We start from the raw sequence: 20,824 nt of genomic DNA on the forward strand, positions 1-20,824 counted from the left end.
TAATAAGCAAAAGTGAGAAAAAGAACAAAGGAGTGTCCAGAATAGGGTAGGAGGAAAACTAGGAGAATAAGAAATCATGGAAGCCAAAGAGAATGTGTTTCTAGAAGAAGGGAGTGGTCCACAGCTCCTAGGCATGGCATATGCAGTTGATCACTTACACAATTGTTCAATCTTGGGCTCCTGCCTACTACTTCCTCCTCATCTCCTGCCATTTCCCAAAACCCATCATTTATGCTCTATCACCAATCTTGTCTAACTTCTCTTAGACCATGCTATGTTTTCTCATGCATCCTCCCCTTTTCATATGCAGTCCTCTCTCATTCCAGGCTCCCCAATCCCGAACCCCCACTCCCTCCCAGAGTCACCAGGTGAACACTATCCATCCTTTAATATTCTAAGCTGCTCAGGCATCATCCACTCTTAGGGCTCCTTTGACCACCTCCTTCCCAAATTGAATCAATACATTTCTCATCCTATTCTATCTGTTTACTTGATATACATTTCTATTAGTGGGCTTATCCTAGTATACAGCAATAACTTATTTACATATCTGTGTCCTCTACCTGACTAAGTTTTTGAGAGCAAGGGTAATTTTGTAGTCTGCTTTCTATAACTATACCTAACATGGTATAGGTTACATGGCTGGCTTCAACAATGTTTTTGGACCTTACTGTTGCCTACATGTCACCTAGGGAATACGAATGTCCTAGGCTGGGATAAAGGACCACGGGAATTGCTGACATGGATCAGGAAGCAAAAACAACTGAAAAATAACTGAATCAATAACATTTGTTGATTACTTCATTTGGGACAGGCTGCTAAGCCCTTTATAGTGAGTGCTCGAGCTCATTCAGTCTTCCCCCCACCGCATTTAATAGGTGCTCATCACCCTCACTTTACAGATGAGGAAATGGGGCTAGAGAAGTTAAGTCACTTGACCAAGGTCAGACCCTGACCTTGAATAAACCCGAGTCTGTTCAACTCCAGAGCCCTAGACTCTTAAGTCTAGCTCACATTTGAGCCTGGGGGAAGTTCCTTGAGCTGATTCAAACTCATCAAGTACAGTGCTGCAATTCAGAAGTGGTACGTGGGCAGCAGAATGCCCATGGTTACCCAAGGCTCCCAGCACATCCTGCATGCCCCAGCAGCTAGTGGCTCTGCTTGGCCAGAAGCCATGAGGGACAAAAGCAAAACGTCTATGAAAGGTCTGTTCCTCATAGTGTGGATTTGTCAAGGCCCTGGGGTCCTAGGAGCAGGTTGGAGGGGTGCCCAACAGTGAACCAATAGCTGTAATATCAGACACTAAGTTGGGAGTGGAAGTGAAAGGTGAGGAAGCCAGAGTGGAGGGAACTAGGCCAAGTTGCCAGGCCTTGGGCAATTTCAATCCCAAGGCTCTCAGCCAAGGACAAGCCACTGTGCCCAAAATAACCTCCCACGAGAGTCTTAACTCATCATTTTGCAATCTGTATTCCAGTACTGACTTTCAGGCCACTATACCTAGTATTAATGGGCCCCTATTATATATGTTAGCACCATTAAAGGTACAAAGATCTGGTCTTCCACAGAGACAGGGAGAGCCCACAGGAGACAATGAGAGAGCTGTATAAAACAGTAGACAATGCAGTGCCAACCTGTGCAGTATGAGCCACAAAGGCCGCTGAAATTCACAGAAAGGAGAGATCAGGGTGTGCTGGCACAGGCGGTGGTGGCTTCTTGGAGCATATGAACGGAAGGGAGGAAGACAGAGTAGAAAGAGAACAGCATTTCAGGTAGGAAGAAGAGTATGAACAAAGGTGAGGCAGCAACAATGCAAATAAATTGTTTCTCAGGCTATGAGAAACCCATCTGTGGAGCACGGGGTTCTTGTTGGAGAAGAATGGGATAGAAAGTTAGATGAGTATGGAAGATCAGATCAGAGAGGTCCTGGGTTCCAAGAATACTTATCAAGTAAATTCAACATGCAGAATCCAGGGGTTCATCATGTGGGCAACGAGAAATCATCCGGGCTTTAAATAGGCAATTAAGAATAAAAATTTAATTTTAGGAAGATTTATTTGTGGTAGCATTTGAGATGGATTATAAAGGAGATGACTAAAGGCAAAAGAACTGTCCAAAAAAAACCCTGAATGCTTCATTGAGCATCCACTAAAAGTCTGACTGCATGCAAACAATAGACATGGTCCCTCCCCAGCCAGCCTTCATAGTCCAGTGGGGAACACATTCATTAATCTCATAGTTACCTATTAAGGACCTACTATATGCCAAGGATTATACTGGGCCCTGGGGACACAGGGAAGAACAAAACAAAATCTCAGCCTTCATGAAGCTCATCCTCCAAGGGGCATGGAAGATAATACAAAAGCAAACCAATAATCATATCAATATAAAGTCAGGTACTGAATGCCATGAAGAAAAACAAAGCAGGGCACTGGGTAGAGAATGGTGGGACTCTTCAAGGAAGGCCTCTCCAAGAAAACGCCACAATGTTTCAAACCCAGAGAACAGGTAAAATGGAGATGCCACTGTTAGAAATAAGAATATTGAGACAGTGACTTAGTTTGTAAGAGTACAGAGAAAATAGGGAGTCTTGTTGTAAGTGTATCAAGCTTGCGATGAAAGCAGAATACCCGCACAGAAATGTCTAGACTCTAGAACTCTAATCCACAAGATCAGAGGAAGATAATGGTTAGACACGTAAATTTTAAAATCTTCCATTGATATCTGAGGAATAAGAAACCTTCTTTCCAAAACTAATTTACATGAAATGAAAGTAACTAAACGACTGGAAAAAAAATAGGACTGGATAAAACAAATAGTTTTATCATATCTCCTATGATGATCCCCTCCCTCCAGCCTCCCAGAATCCCAGGGGTGGGCAGTGACTTGGCCAGGCAGCAAGCAGCTGGTAACAAAATAATAATATTAATAATTGAGGTTCATACACAACCAACCATCAAAAAAGCTCTGTCCCCTGTTCCTTCAAACCCCAAGGCACAGTGGTTGGGGCAGCTCTATCCGCCTTCAGCACTTACCCCTTGGACTACCTGTTACCCCTTCGTGATTGTTTCCTCTGCCGATGGCTCTGGGTGTTTTAATGTTTAAGAGAAAGGGATTTGGAAAGCAAAATAAATAAATTTTAAACTGGCCCTCCCTGCCTTCCTAGAAATGGCAAGAATTAAATGTTGGGATAGACTCAACAGTCGGGTGACCAACTGTTGAGGTTGCCCAGAACTATCCCAGTTTCAGCCTTCAGACTGTTAAGTCCTGCATCTCTCGGAAACCCCCCAGCCCTAGGCAAACCGGGACGGCTGGTCACCCTATGACTGATCTGACTTTCACAGCTGTCACCTGTGTCTGACCTGTGTGATGCAACAACACAAGGCTTTACATCTCTAAAGTGACATCAGCACACTTAAAGCACATGCTGAGTTTCCCAAACCCTACCTAACCCGCTACCCTGGAAGCTGGGTTCTCTTCCTCACTCAGACAGAGGAGCTGTGTCAGAAATTCCTCAGCATGAGGTGACCCTTCTATTCCCACCATCTTCCACTCAGTCCCAGCTACCATCCAAACCAGGAACATCAAATCTACTGGCAACTCCAATCCATGCCACTTGCTGCCCTCTCTGCCCAGCCCTGGCCAGCAAGCTGGTGGGGCCTGGAGGTCGATGCCAGATTATCAAAGAGAGAAAGAGGGGAACTTATTTGAGGTGGTGATGCGCTCTACCACAGCAAATCACAAGAAACGGGAACCCCAGGTAAATTACAGTCTCCTGACCCTGGAAGACGTGTGGTTTGCGTCTTTCAGTTACAGCAACACCGGAAATGATTACTGACAAGCCAATTTTGGAGTTTTGGGTCCAAAGCTGGGCTGACTCACCTTCAGAGCAGAAACCAGGGAAAAGCCCTGATATTAAGATGCACATCATGTGCTCTTTCAGCAGCCACAATGTTTGGAACATTCACAGATCTTGAGGAAGCTCACAAACCGTCTCTGCCAGTTATTAGAGACTTCTCCAAAATTATAAGGAAGATTCATAGAAAATGCAGACTGATATTAATCTCAGCTTGGTCCCTTACTACAGAATTTTCCTGCTTGACAAGGTTAAAAGAATAATAAACAGGAGACACAATCCTCCAGGAATAATCCCTAGTTGGCCCCTTGTCCCTTTGACTGCTTGTGTACGAACTAAAAGGTAGAATCTTAAATCTGCTATTTAGGTAACCTTGCCCAAACGGCACACACAAATCCTATTACCTAAACTACTAATAGCCAAGGCCAAGGGTAGTTGTCAGTGTTGCCTCTTTTAACTGAATTGTCTCGGAAATTGCCTCAGGCACCAAAGAACAATTAGTGTTAAAATTTCCAATGACTCAAATATTTGATCCTTGAAGCAGCCCTTTCCCCTGTCCCTCCCTGCAGGGCTCAGCCCAACTGACTGTGACAGGCTGTCGCAAGATTGCATCACAGGCCTTTGCAATTTTCTGGGCAGTCTGATTTCCCCCTTCTCCCCCTGCCCTCTTCCTCTCCCTGCTTGAAGCCCTTTGGCCTATTTGTCTCTTCCTTTCTCTTACTTGCTAACTGGGGTCTATGGATAACAAAGCTAAATCAGAACACCCACCTCTCCAAAGGGATGATGTTTAATCCTAGACACAATCAATCCCACTCTCTTCACGCTTTCAAGAGTACCCTCCACTCTTGAGCTTCTTGCACAAACTATCTACTCTCACCCTTCTGCCCTTAAACTGTCAACTGCTTCTATGATAAAGCTGAGCTGGCACAGGGGAATTTCACCCCCAGATCCAGGGAAGTGGCAAATAATTATGGAGGAGAGCGTGAAATATTTGCATTCCAGACCAGCAAATTTTACCAACAGCCCCCCTTCCGTCTTCACCTCCCCCAGCCCCCAACTTCACCTCTCAAATGGGAGTGCAGACAATTTGGATTTAATGGCAGTTCCTTGATATGCAGAAGTATATATACATACACCTGCAGGCACAGAGACTGACATGGAGCACACACACACATACCCATACCTCTGTGCACAAAAGGGCACCTTCAAAGAATAGTCTATCAAGCTACCCTAGCAATGCAATCACCAGTGAACAAAACCAGTCAGGCTGGAAAGAAACAGTACGCACAGCCGGTGTTATGCAGAGCCTGGAGATCTGTTCTGGTTCTTACCCAGATCCCTCCCCCTTGCCTTCTCCCCTCTGAACCCCACACACGTGGGAAGATGACAACCATCTGAATAAAAACTAAAAATTTTTCAGTTAGGTAGAGCCCCCAGACGTCCTCATAAAGGATCCTTCTCAGGCTGCCCCGGACGAGGGAAGCTGTGCGCCCCCCCACACCAGTCAGAAAGAGTCATGTCGGAAATGTACGCAGATATTTCCCTGGGCTCCGCGTCCTCACCCTTGCGCTCACCCGGAATGGGACCTCCTCGTCCAGGCCTGCCCTCCCCCGCACCCCCCGCGCGACCTCCGCCTCCCGGGAGCCCTAGCTCACACGGGCCCGGGCGTGCACAGTTCGTGGGCGCCTCCCCCAAGGTCCCTGCCCTGCTCCTCCCCCCGCCCTTCCTCCTTTCTTTGGCCGGTGCTGCGCTGGCCCCAGCCAAGGGAACCCAGGAGGCGGGTCTCGGAGAAAAGATATAAGCGTCCCCGGGACGCTGACAAGGTGCCAGCTGCGGAGTCTCCATCTGGGAGAGCCGCGGCTGCCGACGAGGAGGAGAACGCAGAGGCCCGGCGGACCGACGGACGCGCCGACCGCCGGTACGTCGCCACCCTCAGCTCGCGCTGCCTCCTGCTCGCGCTGCAGCACCAAGGTGAGCCCGACGGCGCGGGGGCGCGGGGTCCCGCGTGGGTACCCCTTTCAGCGGGCCTCTCCCAAGAGAGCTGAGTAAGGGGTGCTCGGGAAAGCTGGAGCTATCCTTCAGTGGCTAAACGTCCCCCTTTCCTGCTCTGCAGCTCCTGCAGGTCACTCCCACCCCCGACAGCCTAGAGAGCCCAGAGCCGAGATGGAAACGGTCCAGCAGCTGATTCCTCTGGCCAAGGAGATTATGGCCCAGAAGCCGAACCGGAAAATGCTGAAGCTGTACATGCTGGGCAGCGTGCTGGCCTTCTTCGGCGTGGTGATAGGCCTGGTGGAGACTGTGTGCAGCCCCTTCACGGCCTCCAGGCGCCTGCGGGAGGAGGAGGCAGCTGTGGCTGCGCTGCAGGCCGCCCGGGAGGGAAAAGCCCTCCCGACACAAGCCCTGCTGGAGAAAGGCAAGCAGCAGGAGGCCATCCTCTGCACCCGGGCCCTCTCCAACCGGCAGCATGCCTCCTAAGAACCTGGGAGACCAGCAGAGGGAGGGGGAGAGAGAAAAGACTGAGCTAGAGACACAGAGAGACAGAGAGAGAGGGCAAGGCAAGAAAGAGAGCGCAGGTCAACCTCAAGTGGGAGAAAGCAGGAGTCCTGTGCTGTTTGGACTTCCTTCTGAGAAGCCACTGACTTCCAGAACTGAACTACCACATGGATCCACCAAAAGGAGTTTGGGATTGAGTTTTGCTGCTGTGCAGCAGTGCAGAAGGATGATGTATCCAAAACTATGTATCTTTAAGCTATCTGAGTGTATCTACCATTTTGCACTGGGGCAGAGGGAGGAGAAATGCTTTTCATATTATTATTATCATTATTATTATTATTATTATATTATTATTATTATTATTACAGTGACCACCATTTTGCATTTTGAAATAAAAAATGTTTTATACTACATCTCAGTATCTGATTCCAGGCATGGTCCCCTGGGGTGGGCAGCAGGAAGGGTGGGCATGCTGGTGAAGGGGGTCTTACCTGAGCACTGTGGAGAGAGCAGCCTCCTGAAGGTCAGGCAACACTTGCTTCACTGCTGGGGACTCTGCTATTCATATTACATGCTTATAAGTCTGTTGAGGATTTATTTTTGTTTCATGTTAGGGGTGGGAAGAGAGAAACTTTTATAAGTCCCACCAGATTTAGCATTTTAAGATCAGAAGATGTATCAACTTCTAAGCTAGAGTATGTGAATGAGAGATAATGATTAATTCTAGGGCAGAAAACCCATTTGCCGTCTCACACCTGCACCCCAGAGGCTCCTACGGCTGAGACCTCTTTCTTCCTAACTGTATTTCAGCACAGAGAGAGAGAGAAAGAAAAAGAAAAGAAAGAAAGAAAAAGAGAAAACTAGCTAGCTGGTAGAAAAGAGGGAAGGCAAGCTCCTAAGAATGGCTAATTGATGTCTAGCTCTACCCAGCTTCCTCACCATGAACTCAAATCATAGTAAGAAGCTCTAGGTTAGAAGGAGAAAAGACTGGTTGTCACAGACCTGAGTCCTCTTCCTCCAGGGACAGAGCTTGCTCTGTGGTAATAACTAATTCAGTGGCTCTATAGGGATTGGCAAAGGAAATTTCAAACAATGGCCCTTAGAGAGGTAGTTAGGGGCATGGGCCTGATGCTACTCTCTTTGTGATTTTAACATGTCTCCTGCCCTAACCAGGTACAGACATTTCACTCTTGTCATTAATGGCTACGCATTTTTGCCAAATGTACCAATGGCTTGTGCCACTGCCTCTGATCAGACTCTCTCCACCAACACCCCTCTCCCACACACACACACACACCCTCCTCCATTTTATTTCTGTCAGCTCAAATCCTACCCAGGGTTCCTGCCCCTGGTCATCTCTCCCTGAAATCTATCCTTCTCACTCCAAACAAGAGAGCAGTCAGAATGGGGTGAGATCAAGGGAAAAGAGACATATTTAAAGGAGGAGAAGAATGTCAGTGGCACCACTGTTCTTCCAGTTTAGAAAATGGGAATCTTGGCCCTATATTAAGACATAGCCTCATCTTAAATGTCCAAAAACCTTCTTAGGAATTCACCCCATCTTATTCTTCCAAAATGCCTCTCCTATTGTATTTATATCCCTCTGCGCATTTGGCCACCACCTTGTCCAGCTCTCAATAGCTCAAACCACCTCTTGCACCTTTTAGCACATTCTCCCCAAAATGATCCACCGCCAGACTGTTCTTCCTTCAATACCTTTCATCCTGCTGCTCCCCCACTCAGGAAACGTCAGAGACCAAACTCCCATGCCAGATTTTTCCGTGTATTCGTGATCTGCTTCCATCTCAGCTTCTCACCTGATTTCTCAGGCTGCCCAGCTGGAATCCTGGTACCCTGCTATTCCCTTTTGGTCTTTCACATCTTTGTTCATATTACTCTTCCCACCCGAATGTCCTCCCACCCACAATCTCCACACCTTCTGAGAGTATATACCTCAAATTCTCCAAGAGAGGTACGATTTCAAATATTCTGCTTATTGTCAAACTATATATCAAATCATGTACTCCAATTTTTGGTTTAGAAAGTAATGTCTATATTTTTTGGTTTGCCTATACACGAAAAAAATATATATTTTTTACATAGTTGCCTAAATATGTAGGTAATGTCTATATACTTTTAGTTTCAACGTTATGTCTCATGCCTATACATGTTTGAACTACCCAACTCAATCAAGTCCAAGCTATTGAAATCTTCTCTGTCCTCACTGATCTTCTCATTTCTCTGAATTCCTACAGGTCATACAGTCTGGGTCTCATACTGAATCACTCAGTAATGGACCTTTTTCTCCAGTTGTTTTGTGTAGCTATATTTTAGGGAGAGAGAGTGAAGGAGGGAAGGAGAGAAAGAGAGAGAGGGAGGGATGGAGGAAGGAAGAAGGGAGGGAAGAAACGAAGAAAAGAGAACAAAAAGAAAAAAAGAAAGAAAACTAGCTATCTGGTAGGAAAAGAGGGAAGGCAAGCTCCCAAGAATGCCTAATTGATGTCTAGCTCTACCCAGCTTCCTCCTCAGGAATTCAAATCATAGTAAGAAGCTCTAGATTAGAAGGGGAAAAGACTGGTTGTCACAGAACTGAGTCCACTTCCTCCAGGGACAGAGTATAATCTTCTTAAGGACTATGTGTTCCTCTTGAGTGTTCATAAAAATTATCAAGTCCTAGACAAACAGTAGGTTCTTAATAAATACTTGATTGCTCAATTCGTCTATTATGAAGTTAGAGCAATGGTTCTCAAAGGGAGAGGGAGCAATTTTGTCCCCCCAGGAGACATCTGAAAATGTCTGGAGACATATCTAGTGGGTAGAAGCCAGGGATGCTGTTAACCATCTTATAACATGCAGGACAGCTACCCACAACAAAGAATTCTCCAGTCCAAAATGTCAATAGGACTGAGTTTTAGAAACCCCAGGATAAAGGAAAGTAAGGGAAAAGGGTTTGCTTAATAGTTTCAGAATCAAGATTCTGAGGTGGTCTCGCAAGACTATGCCTGGTTGTGATCAAACATGATAGGTCCCTCTTCCAACACTGGGACAAAAATGGTCCTTGGCCCTGATAAAATTGGCAATTTTATCAGCAACCTAGGAGAAGTGACAGAAAGTCTACTTACCAGTTCTGTTGGTGATGCAGAGCTGAGACAGGAGAGTCAGGATTCAAAATGACTCAACAGGCTGGAACTATGACTGACGCTGCCAATTGAAACTGAATAGGGAAGAGGATACAGTAACAGAATTTAGGTCCAAAAAATCAGTTGCATGACCACAGAATTATGAAGCCTTATTCTAGCAGTAGATAGTGTGAAAAAGACCTAGGTATTTTCACCAATTACAAGCTTGATATAAGCCAACAAGAGCTTGTGACAGGGCTGCCAAAACAAACTAACACCTAATTGGTAGATGTAGAATGACCGACCAGAAAAAGGCAAGAGGAGGTGGCATTATTTTACTTTGCAGTCTGGCAGGTGGGAAACCAAAGAATTTAAATCAGACCGCCTGGATTTGCTTGGTTTGAATTCCGACACTAGCTCTAAGACCTTGGACAGGTTACTTATAAACTCTCTACCTCAAGTTACCTAAATTCTTTCCTCATCTATAAAATAGTACCTTCCTCATGGCATGATTTTAAGGATTAAATGAGATAATCCATGTAAAGTGCTTAGAGCAGTACCTGGCAGATAGTAAGCTTTCAGCCAATGATAGTTACTGTTGTTGTTGTTGTTATATTTCAAGAGAGACCTTGACAAACAAAAACTTGCATAGTTCAGAGTGACTTGGGCAGGTAAAAGTCCAGAAACCCTGTCACATACAGAACAATTAAATGGATCACTAGAGAGAAGAAGATACAATAGTGTTACATAACAATTGTCTCAAAATATTTGAAGGGCTGCCATACTGATCCAATAAAGTCCAATAAAATAGACTTATTTTATGTGACTTGAAAATGCAAAACTAGGACTAGCAAATAGGAGTAAAAGGAAGCAGATCTTAGGTCATTAAGAAATCAAAGTAATTCAAGGGGCCGGCCCAGTGGTGTAGCAGTTAAGTTTGCACACTCCGCTTTGGCGGCCCGGGGTTCACAGGTTCAGATCCCGGGCGCAGACAAACTCACCACTCATCAAGCCATGCTGTGGCAGGCGTCCCACATATAAAGTAGAGGAAGATGCGCATGGATGTTAGCCCAGGCCAATCTTCCTCAGCAAAAAGAGGAGGATTGGCAACAGATGTTAGCTCAGGGCTAATCTTCCTCATACACACGCACACACACACAAGTAATGAATTTATTTCCAAAAATAAACTCTTTCCTGATTAAGTTTATCTACCTAATGTTTTGGCCTTTTAGAAAATACCGTAACCTAGTTGCTGAACCTAGTGATTCTCAAATTTGGTCACAGTGAAACACTTATTGGTCACCTTGCTCTTTGCAAAACATCACAAGATTCTGACCTATTAATATAAATAAACATATAATTTTGTGCTATATAAGATACCAACTTGCACTATGCTCTAGTGAAACAAATAGCAGGTATCAACTGCAAGAATATTAAAAACTTTCCACATTCTTAGGACAAGTTTGATTGTTCTATAATCATGGTATCCAGAACCAGTTTTAAACCCATTGGCTCAGTCAATGACAACTCATCTCAGTTAACACACTTTTACAAGCCAACCAACCAGTGATAGCCCCTCACTTCTGAGGGTCAGCCAACCAGGAACTGACTCACTCTATACATATACTTCAGAGTGCCAGCCAATCAACAAATAAATATGCTTCTATAGATGATGTCAGCCCACTTACATCTGAGAAAGTACGCCTATGTGAACTGCCTGCTTCCCCAAAACCAAGAAGTGTTCCTACTGGGCTCCTTGTGCCCAAAGTCCATTTGTCCTTCACATCTGCTGCCAGGTAAGTCAGTCTCGACAATAATCTGAACTAGATTCATTGAGTTCTCACGGCTTCTATGATTTGTAACCAAACAGGCCTTTGTATAAAAATCATTAGTTCCCAGTTTTTTATAAACTAATTAGAAATTTTAGTTAACAGATGTATATTCTGGTAAATAATTATACCTAGGTCTTTGTGTAAGGTCATTAGGCATTTTGGTTGAGAGGTGTACCATTGAGTAATTAGACATAGGTCTTGTATAAGTTCATTAGACCCTTTGTTTTGGAAGTGTATTGTTAGATAACTATTTTTGCCATTAAACTGCTTATTCCCCTGCTGCTTACTTTGCTTTTGCTTTTGTTTGTCTATATTATAAAGTCTTATTTTATGTGTTTTTGTTTTGTACTGGAATGCCTTATTTCTGATATATGAATAAGGGAGTGTTCCATATGGAATGGTCCAATAAGTGGCCAATCCAATCCAAGCTGTTCCTAAGGGATAATAACAGTTGGAGGTCCATTATACTGGTGATCAATCAAGGAAAAGGCAATTGGTCAAACTTAGCTTTGAGTCCCGTACAAAACTTTCATGAGTGCACTCTCTGTCTTGTCAATGTGTAAATGAAGGTCACTTTCAGTCTGTACCCCGGGGTCAAAGATTATCAGGTCATTGATTGCATGGCCCTTTCCTAACCTTTGCTTAGAAAGAGACACCAAGATACCATTCTCAGGTACACACTCTTTCTAAGTGGCCTCTCTTGTCTTTCTTGGATTCTTCTATGTCAAAAGTGCAGCCTCCTCTTGGAACGATTCTTGCTTCCCATATAAAGTTGTACTGTAATCCTAATTCTTGCACTTACTCTGGTAAGGGCAAAAATTTTGAGTTAGAGTAACAATGGCCATCATGGAGAACTTTTGACATGTCAAATTTAATAAATTAATTCATTTAAGAGGAACCCCAGAATAAATTAATATTTTTAAGAGGAATCCCAGAAATCTAAAGAGTCAATGGTTAGCTTCTTTAATTAGTATACTGAGACCTAAAAGACAAAGTTCTAACTCTCGTATGGTCTCTCTCAAACACTCTGATACCTTCTGAAACCCACTCTCATTTCATTTCTCTCTCTTTCCATTCATGTTTACCTGACCTTCTACATGAGCCACCTTTTCTTCTGAGTTTTCTCTGGGAAAAAAGCGATCACCTTATAAATTACCAAACCAGAAGCATCCCTAAAGAAGTTAAATTTAAACCCTGGTCTGGATCCATATTAAGGGTCATAATTAAGGATTTTCCTAAACCTCAGAAAGTCAGGTAGAGATTTGTTACATTATTCAGGATTTTATTAGGTACTTGTTCTGGACTACAGATCTGTACCAAGTAGTTCAGTTAATTTTTTGTCCTTCAACTGGAGAAAAATATTTAAAAGCAGCAGGGTAAGAAAGGAAAAATTTAAATAACTCAGCCGTGCAAAATGAAAAAAAAAGTGCCTTAAGAAGGCTAGAAAATACAGTATAAAAGACAATTCCAGAAGCCTTTCTTTTAAAAGCACATTGGACAAAGAGTCAAAATTATAAACTAAATAAAAATGAAACTTTCAAAGAGTATTCTGGAGTAGACCCAACAGTTGAAGCAAAGGAGATTTGTCTGTTTTGTTTTGTTCATTTGTTTGTTTTCTTTTAATGGGCTCAATATGAATTAGGGGATTTAATGAGAAAAAAAATTAATTGAAATCCCAAACTGGCAGTTTAGAAAATATCCAATATGTGGCTAGACATTTTCAGAGAGCCTTAGAAAGTAAATAAGCTAGAAATCAATAGAACTTATGCTTCTCTAGATTAAAAAAACTGGATCCTGAAAGAAAAACAAGACTAAAAAGCCTTCTATCCTCTAGGAATTGGGAGCCTGTAGATAAGGAAACTTGTAGATACTGCAAGCAGAAGGGCTGTTGAAAGAACCAACGTCCCATTTTAGCTAAGAAACCGAAAGATGACTATCTAAAATCTGTCCAATGAGGCTGCTCCAAGGGAGACATTAGCACCCAACAATTCCAGTCCTTCCTCTAAATTTCCTTCCCACATCTCAGAGAGACCAGTGTGCAACCATGTTGATTATTCTCTCCATCAGGACAGGGCCATGTCTAGTTTGACTCACAACTCTATTCCCAGCGCCTAGCCCAGGGCCTGGCATGGAGTAGGTGTTCATTCAATACTTGCTAAAGAATGAATAAATAAATGGATGAAGACAGTGAACTTTTTGTTGATGCACTGCTGTCCATGCCTTAGTCCAAAAGAATGAAAACCGCTGAATTGGGGTGTGACCCTCCATCATTAATTGGTGTGAATCAGGCTGGAATTATTGTCCCTACTTATGGAGTCCCTATCCCATGTGGATCCTATTGCAGGCTCCTGTCTCCCCTCTACCGTCCACTCCATGCTCCTGCTGATGTGATCACCATAATGGTTTATAAGTCACATAGATGATTCTCTAAGGAGTTTATAACTGAGAAACATGTGGACACTCAGGCCTCACAGAGTACATTCGATTGCTAGAGTCTCTCCTCGTGGGGAAGGAAAATCTGCCCAAACACAGTTTTTGTTTCAGTACGTTTCTTTGAGACAAAGCCAGGAATCTGAGAGTGAGCGCCTGCTAAGGGTGGGACAGGGGTTCTGCCTGGTGCGCCTCTGGCATGTGTAGAGCTAACAATAGTAATAGATAAGTCTCCAGGGCAACCAGAACCACTTCCAAAGCATTCCCACCCTGAGCTGTCTCGAGTCCTCCGTCCTTTGGGGAGCCCTGATGCCTGCCTCCTAGGACTGGCCCACACTGGCTTCCCTTTGGGGCTCCTCTCCCGGCGTCTCCCAGTGCCTCCCACCTGCAAGCTCGGTCCCAGCATAAGAGCCTTCTTGCCTGGCCTGGGATTCACCTTCTTGTATCAGGTGGCAGACCAGCTGGTTCTAGTCTCGAATCAGGTCTTCTGACTCCTCCCAGAAACCAACTAATTTCTGAGCAGGAAATCCTGCCCCTCCCCAAAGAGTGGGAAACCGCAGAGGAAGAGAGAGATGAAACAGAAGGGAAGGCAGAGGAGGAGGGAGAGGGAGAAAAGAAGCAAAAGGAAAAACAAGATCAATAAAAAGGAGTCAAATTTGGTTGAAACCTCAAGGTAAGACTTTTTAAAATCATATTATATGCAATAGCATCACCATTTGTGTCAGGGCCTAGAACACAGTAGGTCCTCAGAAAAATGCTATTGAAATAATGCATCTATTGGAATAAACCAGAGGGCTGGGCTGAAGAGAGATTTCAATGTCAAATGCTGGTCAAAAAAACAAAACGAAATGCCTGATGAGCTTTGAAATGCGTAGGAGGGAAGATATGATAAGACGCAGATGGAACCAGATGTCTGTTACTGGCACTGGGAGCATTCTGATCATTTTGGGACAGAAAGTTAAGTTGGAACACAAAAGTTGCAAAAATAGTTTGAAAAATGTCTGCATGCTCTTTTGAAATCATACAAAGATTGCAGGTGGTAAGCATTTTTAAAAATCGGCTTTAAACCGATGACAGAGCACAAACGCTAGGCTGTATCTTGGGAATTGCTAAGAGTGCTGATATCTGCGTTTTGCATCCAATCAGCAGCTAGTTTAATATTATTGATATTGAGATCTGGAGCTTAAAGGAGGGCTCATTTTACCTCAAGAAGTCTCATTCAATGGACCAAGGGAGGCCTAAAGTTGTCAATCAAAATTCTTCATGTGCTGTTCATCTATTCCTTAATCCCAGTCCAGACTGGCTGCTCAGGATACTGACCTTCTGAGCCTTAAAAGGGCCTGTTCAGAGAGAATTCAAAGGCACTTGTTTCAGGTTTCCATTAGAGAAATCCTGACAGGAACAGGAAATACCATTCCCCACCCCCACCATTTACCCAAACCCTCACTTGCCATCAATAGACAGCATCATCCAGAAGGTTGCAGTTTACTGATCCGCTTGGAGGGATTAAAATAGCTAGACGTATGCTTTGGAAAGCATCTATAGATGAGGATGATGTGTTTTCGCAACAGTTGGCTTTTAAGAGTCCTGCTCGCCCAACTTTTCCAACACAGCTTAACAATTCAGAGGGACACACTTGAAGCGGTTGTTTTTAGTGCCAGTATTTCTCTTTGGGGTTTGTGTGAGTAAATCATAGTCGGAAACTGAAAGGAGGGTGAGAGAGGTAAAGGAGAGATAGAAGAATCTCACATCTGCTTGCTTGCCAAGATTTGAAAGGAATTGCCTTTCCCTCTCTAGCATGATATGAAAATAAAATCCAAAAATCCTAGCTCGCTCTTTATACTAATTTCAGTACAGCTAAAAGCTCCCCACATCCAATTTCTGAGCTGGAACAAATCTTAAAGGTAATGTAATTTAATTCCTCTTGTTTGCCAGGTGAGGGAATTGAAGCCAAGACAGGGGAAGGGCCTTGCCCAAGGTCACATATATGTCAATGGTGGAGGGAAGACGAACTCACTTCTCCTGGTCCCACCCAGGGACCTTTCAGGAACTACCCAAACTTTACAGGAACGTGCCCCAGACACCCAAGGACTCATAAACACTGCATCTGCTGATAAAATAAAATATCCAGTTAAAAGATGCTCAAGTAATCCCTGCCTGGAAGAAATGGAAAGAAAGAAAAGATTTTCCTAATAGTTAAGCTTTTCCAAAATCTGTTTTATAACTGTTAGGGGACTAGCGAGAGTAGAAGGATTTAAGCCAGGTTTATCATGAAAGAACTAGAATATTTTACATTCCTACTGTTGATCCAGCATTTTACATATCTCATCTCTTTATATAATCTCCTAGTAGGCTCATTTTACAAACAACATTTTTTTTTAACTTGCTCAAATTCACAGAGGGAATAAGGTATTATCATTCCTGCACCTCTCATTAGCAGGCCCAGGGCCACGCTCTGGACTAACGTGGATGTCTATAGTTCAGTGACCGCTCCACTCCTGCTCGGCCACTCCCCAACGTGGACTCTCGCTCCAGCCATTTCAATCTACCTGAGGTTCCTCTGACATGCCATGCTATTTCTAGACTCCTTGCCTGAACACATACAGTTCCTTCTGCTTGGAATGCCCTTCCCCAACTTCTTCACCTCCATAACTCGTACTTATCTCTCAAAACTAAGCTCCAAGGGTACCCTCTTCCAGAAGCCTTTCCCACTGCCCTGGTCTGATTTGGATGCCCTACTCTGGACTCCTGTAGCACCCTATGCACACCCCTATTAGAGTATATTATTACACTGTTGTGAGCTTGGATTTACTCGCCCGCCTTAACTACAATCTCCTTGAAGGAAGACACCAAGTATAGTCATGCATCACTTTACAACAGGGATGTGTTCTGAGAAATGCATCCTTAGGCAATTTCATCATTGTCCAAACATCACAGAGTGTACTTACACAAACCTAGGTGGTATAGCCTACTACACACCTGGGCTATACGGTAGTGATCTTACGGGACCACCGTCGTATACCAAAACGTCACTATGCCGTGCATGACTATATCGTTCAGCTTTTATATGAGCATATTTTAGGGTTCAATAAAGGTTTGAAAAATGGATAAATGAACAAATAAAATATGCCCCCCCTTTTCTTCCATTAAAATGATTTAATTGAAAATCTCATTTCCACACTTTCGACTCTTGGGTAACATGGCGGGACACAGAGGATGCCCCTATTGTAAGCTTCTCCTCCTTTCAAGCCTGACAGCCTACTCCAAAAAGCTATCTAGGGGTCAACATGGCAGCTGACCAAACATACGAATTTCTGCTTCCTTACAAAATGCCCTGATTACCACAGAAGAATCTTCACGCTGCAAACCACAAGCACAAAAAGACCCGGAATAGAGACAACAGCAGATGAGAGATGTCAACACCCTTCGGGGAGATGGTAAGTGGATGGATGAGTGATAAGTCACTTAGCCAAGTGGAGACTGCTGAAGCCCAAGTGCCTGTGATGGGAAGCCAACAAGAAGCCACAGAGCCCAGGAGAGTCTCAGGGATCAGGGCACCGCGAGCCTCCGCACACAGAAGGAGAAATGGGGCAAAAATAGGATGAGACACTCCAGATCCCCTCTCTTGCCCTCCAACTGCAGAAGGAAAGTTTATTGTCTGAAGAAACTGGCCAAAGAGGCACCAGGCTCAGGGACACCAGGCATAGCAGAAGGTGGGATTAGGCATGGAGCTAGAAACAGAGGGATTAGAGAAAGACTCCATACCGAAAGATGAGATTCCCCAGCCCCTGATCCTGGCTCAGCTCCCAGGACACAAACAGCCCAGCTTATACCCCCCTCCATTCACCCTCTTCCAGCTCACAACAGGCAGAAGAATTAAGGATTCTTCCTTGTAGAAAGTAACCAACCAAAGCAAAAAATACTATGTACAGTGATATTTGGGGGCCCCGCAACGAAACTGCCAAGTACCCTCTGGATTATCCTACAGTAGAGTCCAACAATTGACAAGCCCTGCTGTTCCACACAAAGCTTCCAACAGCCAAGGAATGGACTCCAAGGATCACCAGGCATGGGATAAAAGCCTCTGACCTTAAAAAAGAAGACCCCAGCAGAGGTAAACCAGAGAGCAGAAGAAATCATTACCCACCACCACAGCAACATCAATATCCCCCCAGAGATAAGGGAGGACCGTGCATCCACGAATGAAGATTAGGAAACCAACAGTTTGAAAAAGTGCTAGAAAACAAGAAAGAGCTTTTTAAAATAAAAATACAACTAGAAATTTAAAAATGAAAATGAAGCACTGGAAGACAAAATGGACAAAATCTCCCAGAAAGTAGGACAAAAAGGGAAAGAGATGAAAAATAGGACAAGAACGATAAGAAACTTACAGCATCCGTCTAGGTGTTCTGACATCTTCTAAGAAGAATTCCAAAAAGAGAGCACAGAGAAAATGGAGGAGAATGCATTAAGCAAAAAGATAATTTCTCCAAAATTTCCCATAATGAAAGATTTGAATTTCCATATTGAAAAGACCCAGTAGTTTCCCAACACAATGAACGAAAAAAAATTCTCCCCGGAGTACATCATTGGAAATGGCACATCCCCAGGAATAAAAAGATCCCAAAAGTTCTAGAGAGAAGAAAAACAGTTCACAAACCAAGGATCAGGCATCCAGATTCCTGATCAGCAACTGGACTTCTCGGTATCAGCACTGGAAGCTAGAAACTGAAAGGCAATACAGCAATGTCTTCCAGTTCCGAGAGAAAATAATCACCATTCTAGAAATCCTTACCCAGCCAAACAATGAATCAGGGAGAGGGTAAGCGAGGACAAGCAGGCAGAGCTGCCACACTGGGGTTTATGGGGCCAGGGTGTGATGGATTAGAGCCCACGTAAAGATGTTAAATGTGAAATAGCACTCCTGCATCTGAGGTCTCAAAAAAAGTTCCCTATCATTCATGAGGAAATCAATCAAGAAAGAGAAAAATCGAGTTCCCAGGTGGATGGCAAAGGGACCTCCCAGAAGACAGCCTATCAAGCTCCTAGTCCAGACTAGAACAGGAGGACTGGGGTCCAGGGAGAGATGTCTCCAAGGAAAAAAACAGATTATCCAATTAATTTGACTGATTTATTTGAGTTTTATAGCCCTTGTCAGAGGATTTGGAGAACATGGACAACTGAGTAAGCAAACAAAAAAAATGAGGTGATTATTAACTCCCAGAGGGAAAAAAAGAATAGAAGAAAAGAAATGTACGTTACATTGCTGAGCTGAAAACAATTAGTCATAGTAATATGAACACTGTTGATTTAATTAAAAATTGTGATATAATAGTATTAGGAATCTCTAGATTCTAGGAAGGGAATGAGTGTCTGAGTGTGTTGTAAAAAAAGCAAAGTCCTAGTATTCCTTAGTAGGAAATCAATAAATAGTTTCCAAAATTGCAAAATCAAGAACAGCAGTAAAAGCATATTTTTTAAAAATATACAGTTGATACGCAGAAGAAAAAAATAGGATTTAAAAAAGTGGTTGCCTCTGAGTGGAAGTGGGGTGTCGGGAAGGGGGAAGCAAGGATTGCTGTTTTCTTGATAAGCTTTTTGATACCATGTGACTTTGTAAATCTCCCTCATGTATATTGATAAATATAAAAATTATTTAAAAAGAGAAAGAAAGAAAGAAAAGGAAGGGCGGGAGGGAGGGAGGGAGGGAGGGAGGAAGGAAGGAAGGAAGGAAGGAAGGAAGGAAGGAAGGAAGGAAGGAAGGAAGGAAGGAAGGAAGGAAGGAAGGGGGGAGGGAGGGAGGGAAGAATATGGCTCAGTCATAACAGTAGTCTCCCAGGGATTACATGCTATTTACCAGTCAACACGTTGATGCTTGCAGCCACTAACTTAAGTGTCAAACAAGCGATAGTTAAAGTATTTACCTAATTACCCAGAGCAGTTCACCAGTCTGTCCGTTACTTCAGAATCGCCTGGAGACTTTGTAAAAGTATAGATTCCTGGGTCCCACCCTTAATGGTTCTGATTCAATAGGTCTTGATGGGGCCTGGGCATCTGCCCTTAGTTCCCCCACGTGATCCAGTGGCACAGCAAGGTTTAGGAACCACTGGACTAAAGCAGAAATGGTGTGCAATGGTGTGCATGCAGAGAGGGGTGAGGGAGGGGGGTTTGTGTGTTTGTGTTTTGTGGGTGTGTAACTGTTTCTGTGTATACGTCAGTGTATTATGGGTGTATCTTCCTCCCTCCTCCGTCTTTCACCCTCCTTTATCTGAACTGAACCCCTAAATCTCTCGGGACTGTTGACAACATTGCCAGTGATTTTAAACCCCCCCGCCGCCTGAGCTTTCTCTCCCAACCCTGGGGCTCCCTCTGCTGGCAGAACCCTGTTAAAACTCTTAGCATCCTAAACCCAGAAATTCTCCTTCCCCTCCCTATTAGGTCATTTTCCCCGGGGCTGTTTCCAAGCCCTCAAACTTCATGACCCCGCCCATCAGCCAGAAAATGGAAAATTCAACCAACCTGGGAAAGACTTCCTTGCCTTACAGGTGCATATACAAAGATCATGAGGGAGCGGGAAGAAGCAGAAAAGAAAATGAGAGGTACATATGAAGGTCAAGCCTGAGGAAAAGGAGACTTGAAGGAGTTCTATTCTTCACCTTCTTCCTCACCCTCCCCCAAGAGAGACGGATGGATGGGGAAGCCACATCCATCTGCCTCCCAACAATCGAAGGAAGGAAACACGTTAGGCTAAAAATCTCACTGAATTTGGAAGCAGAAGACAAGGGTTCAGTATCCACTCTCCCTTTACTTCCACGATTCTCCTTTTCTGGAGCCATGTACTGGATCATAGACCCCATAACTCATGCCCCTCCAGTGGTTCTGTCTGTGGACTCGATCGGGTCTTTCCCAAAAGCTGAAAACACATTCAGCCTAGCACAGTGTCTGGCATGAAGAAAATGCTCAAAAACATTTGAATGAAAGCTTAACTCATTGCTATCCTAAAAATCAAAACCCTCCTTCAGATCTGCATACCTCTGAAGCTCCTCAAAAGCACCCCCTCCATGCTCACACTGAACACTGTTATTTCCTCGTGTACT

At 44.0% G+C, this 20,824-nt stretch overlaps 2 protein-coding genes across 2 annotated transcripts in view; both read left to right on the forward strand.

The window, feature by feature from the left end:
• The first annotated feature begins 5,630 nt into the window (after nucleotides 1–5,630).
• On the forward strand, nucleotides 5,631–6,772 carry G0S2 (G0/G1 switch 2). Its single transcript, XM_058539769.1, has 2 exons — nucleotides 5,631–5,824; nucleotides 5,976–6,772. Exon 2 carries the CDS (start codon nucleotides 6,017–6,019, stop codon nucleotides 6,326–6,328), a length of 312 nt encoding a protein of 103 aa, XP_058395752.1. The 5' UTR covers nucleotides 5,631–5,824; nucleotides 5,976–6,016; the 3' UTR covers nucleotides 6,329–6,772.
• A 7,498-nt stretch (nucleotides 6,773–14,270) lies between these two features.
• HSD11B1 (hydroxysteroid 11-beta dehydrogenase 1) overlaps nucleotides 14,271–20,824 on the forward strand; it is a 41,944-nt gene continuing 35,390 nt past the window's right edge. Inside the window, exon 1 of the mRNA XM_058539770.1 lies at nucleotides 14,271–14,400. The gene's annotated coding sequence lies outside the window, so the exon portion shown is untranslated. The remainder of the gene's footprint in view (nucleotides 14,401–20,824) is intronic.

This window comes from Diceros bicornis, chromosome 4 (genome assembly GCF_020826845.1).
Source record: "Diceros bicornis minor isolate mBicDic1 chromosome 4, mDicBic1.mat.cur, whole genome shotgun sequence".
NCBI lineage: Eukaryota > Metazoa > Chordata > Mammalia > Perissodactyla > Rhinocerotidae > Diceros > Diceros bicornis.

Coding starts and splice junctions, on each gene's coding strand:
- G0S2 (XM_058539769.1), top strand. CDS start 6,017: ATGGAAACGGTCCAGCAGCTGATTCCTCTGGCCAAGGAGATTATGGCC.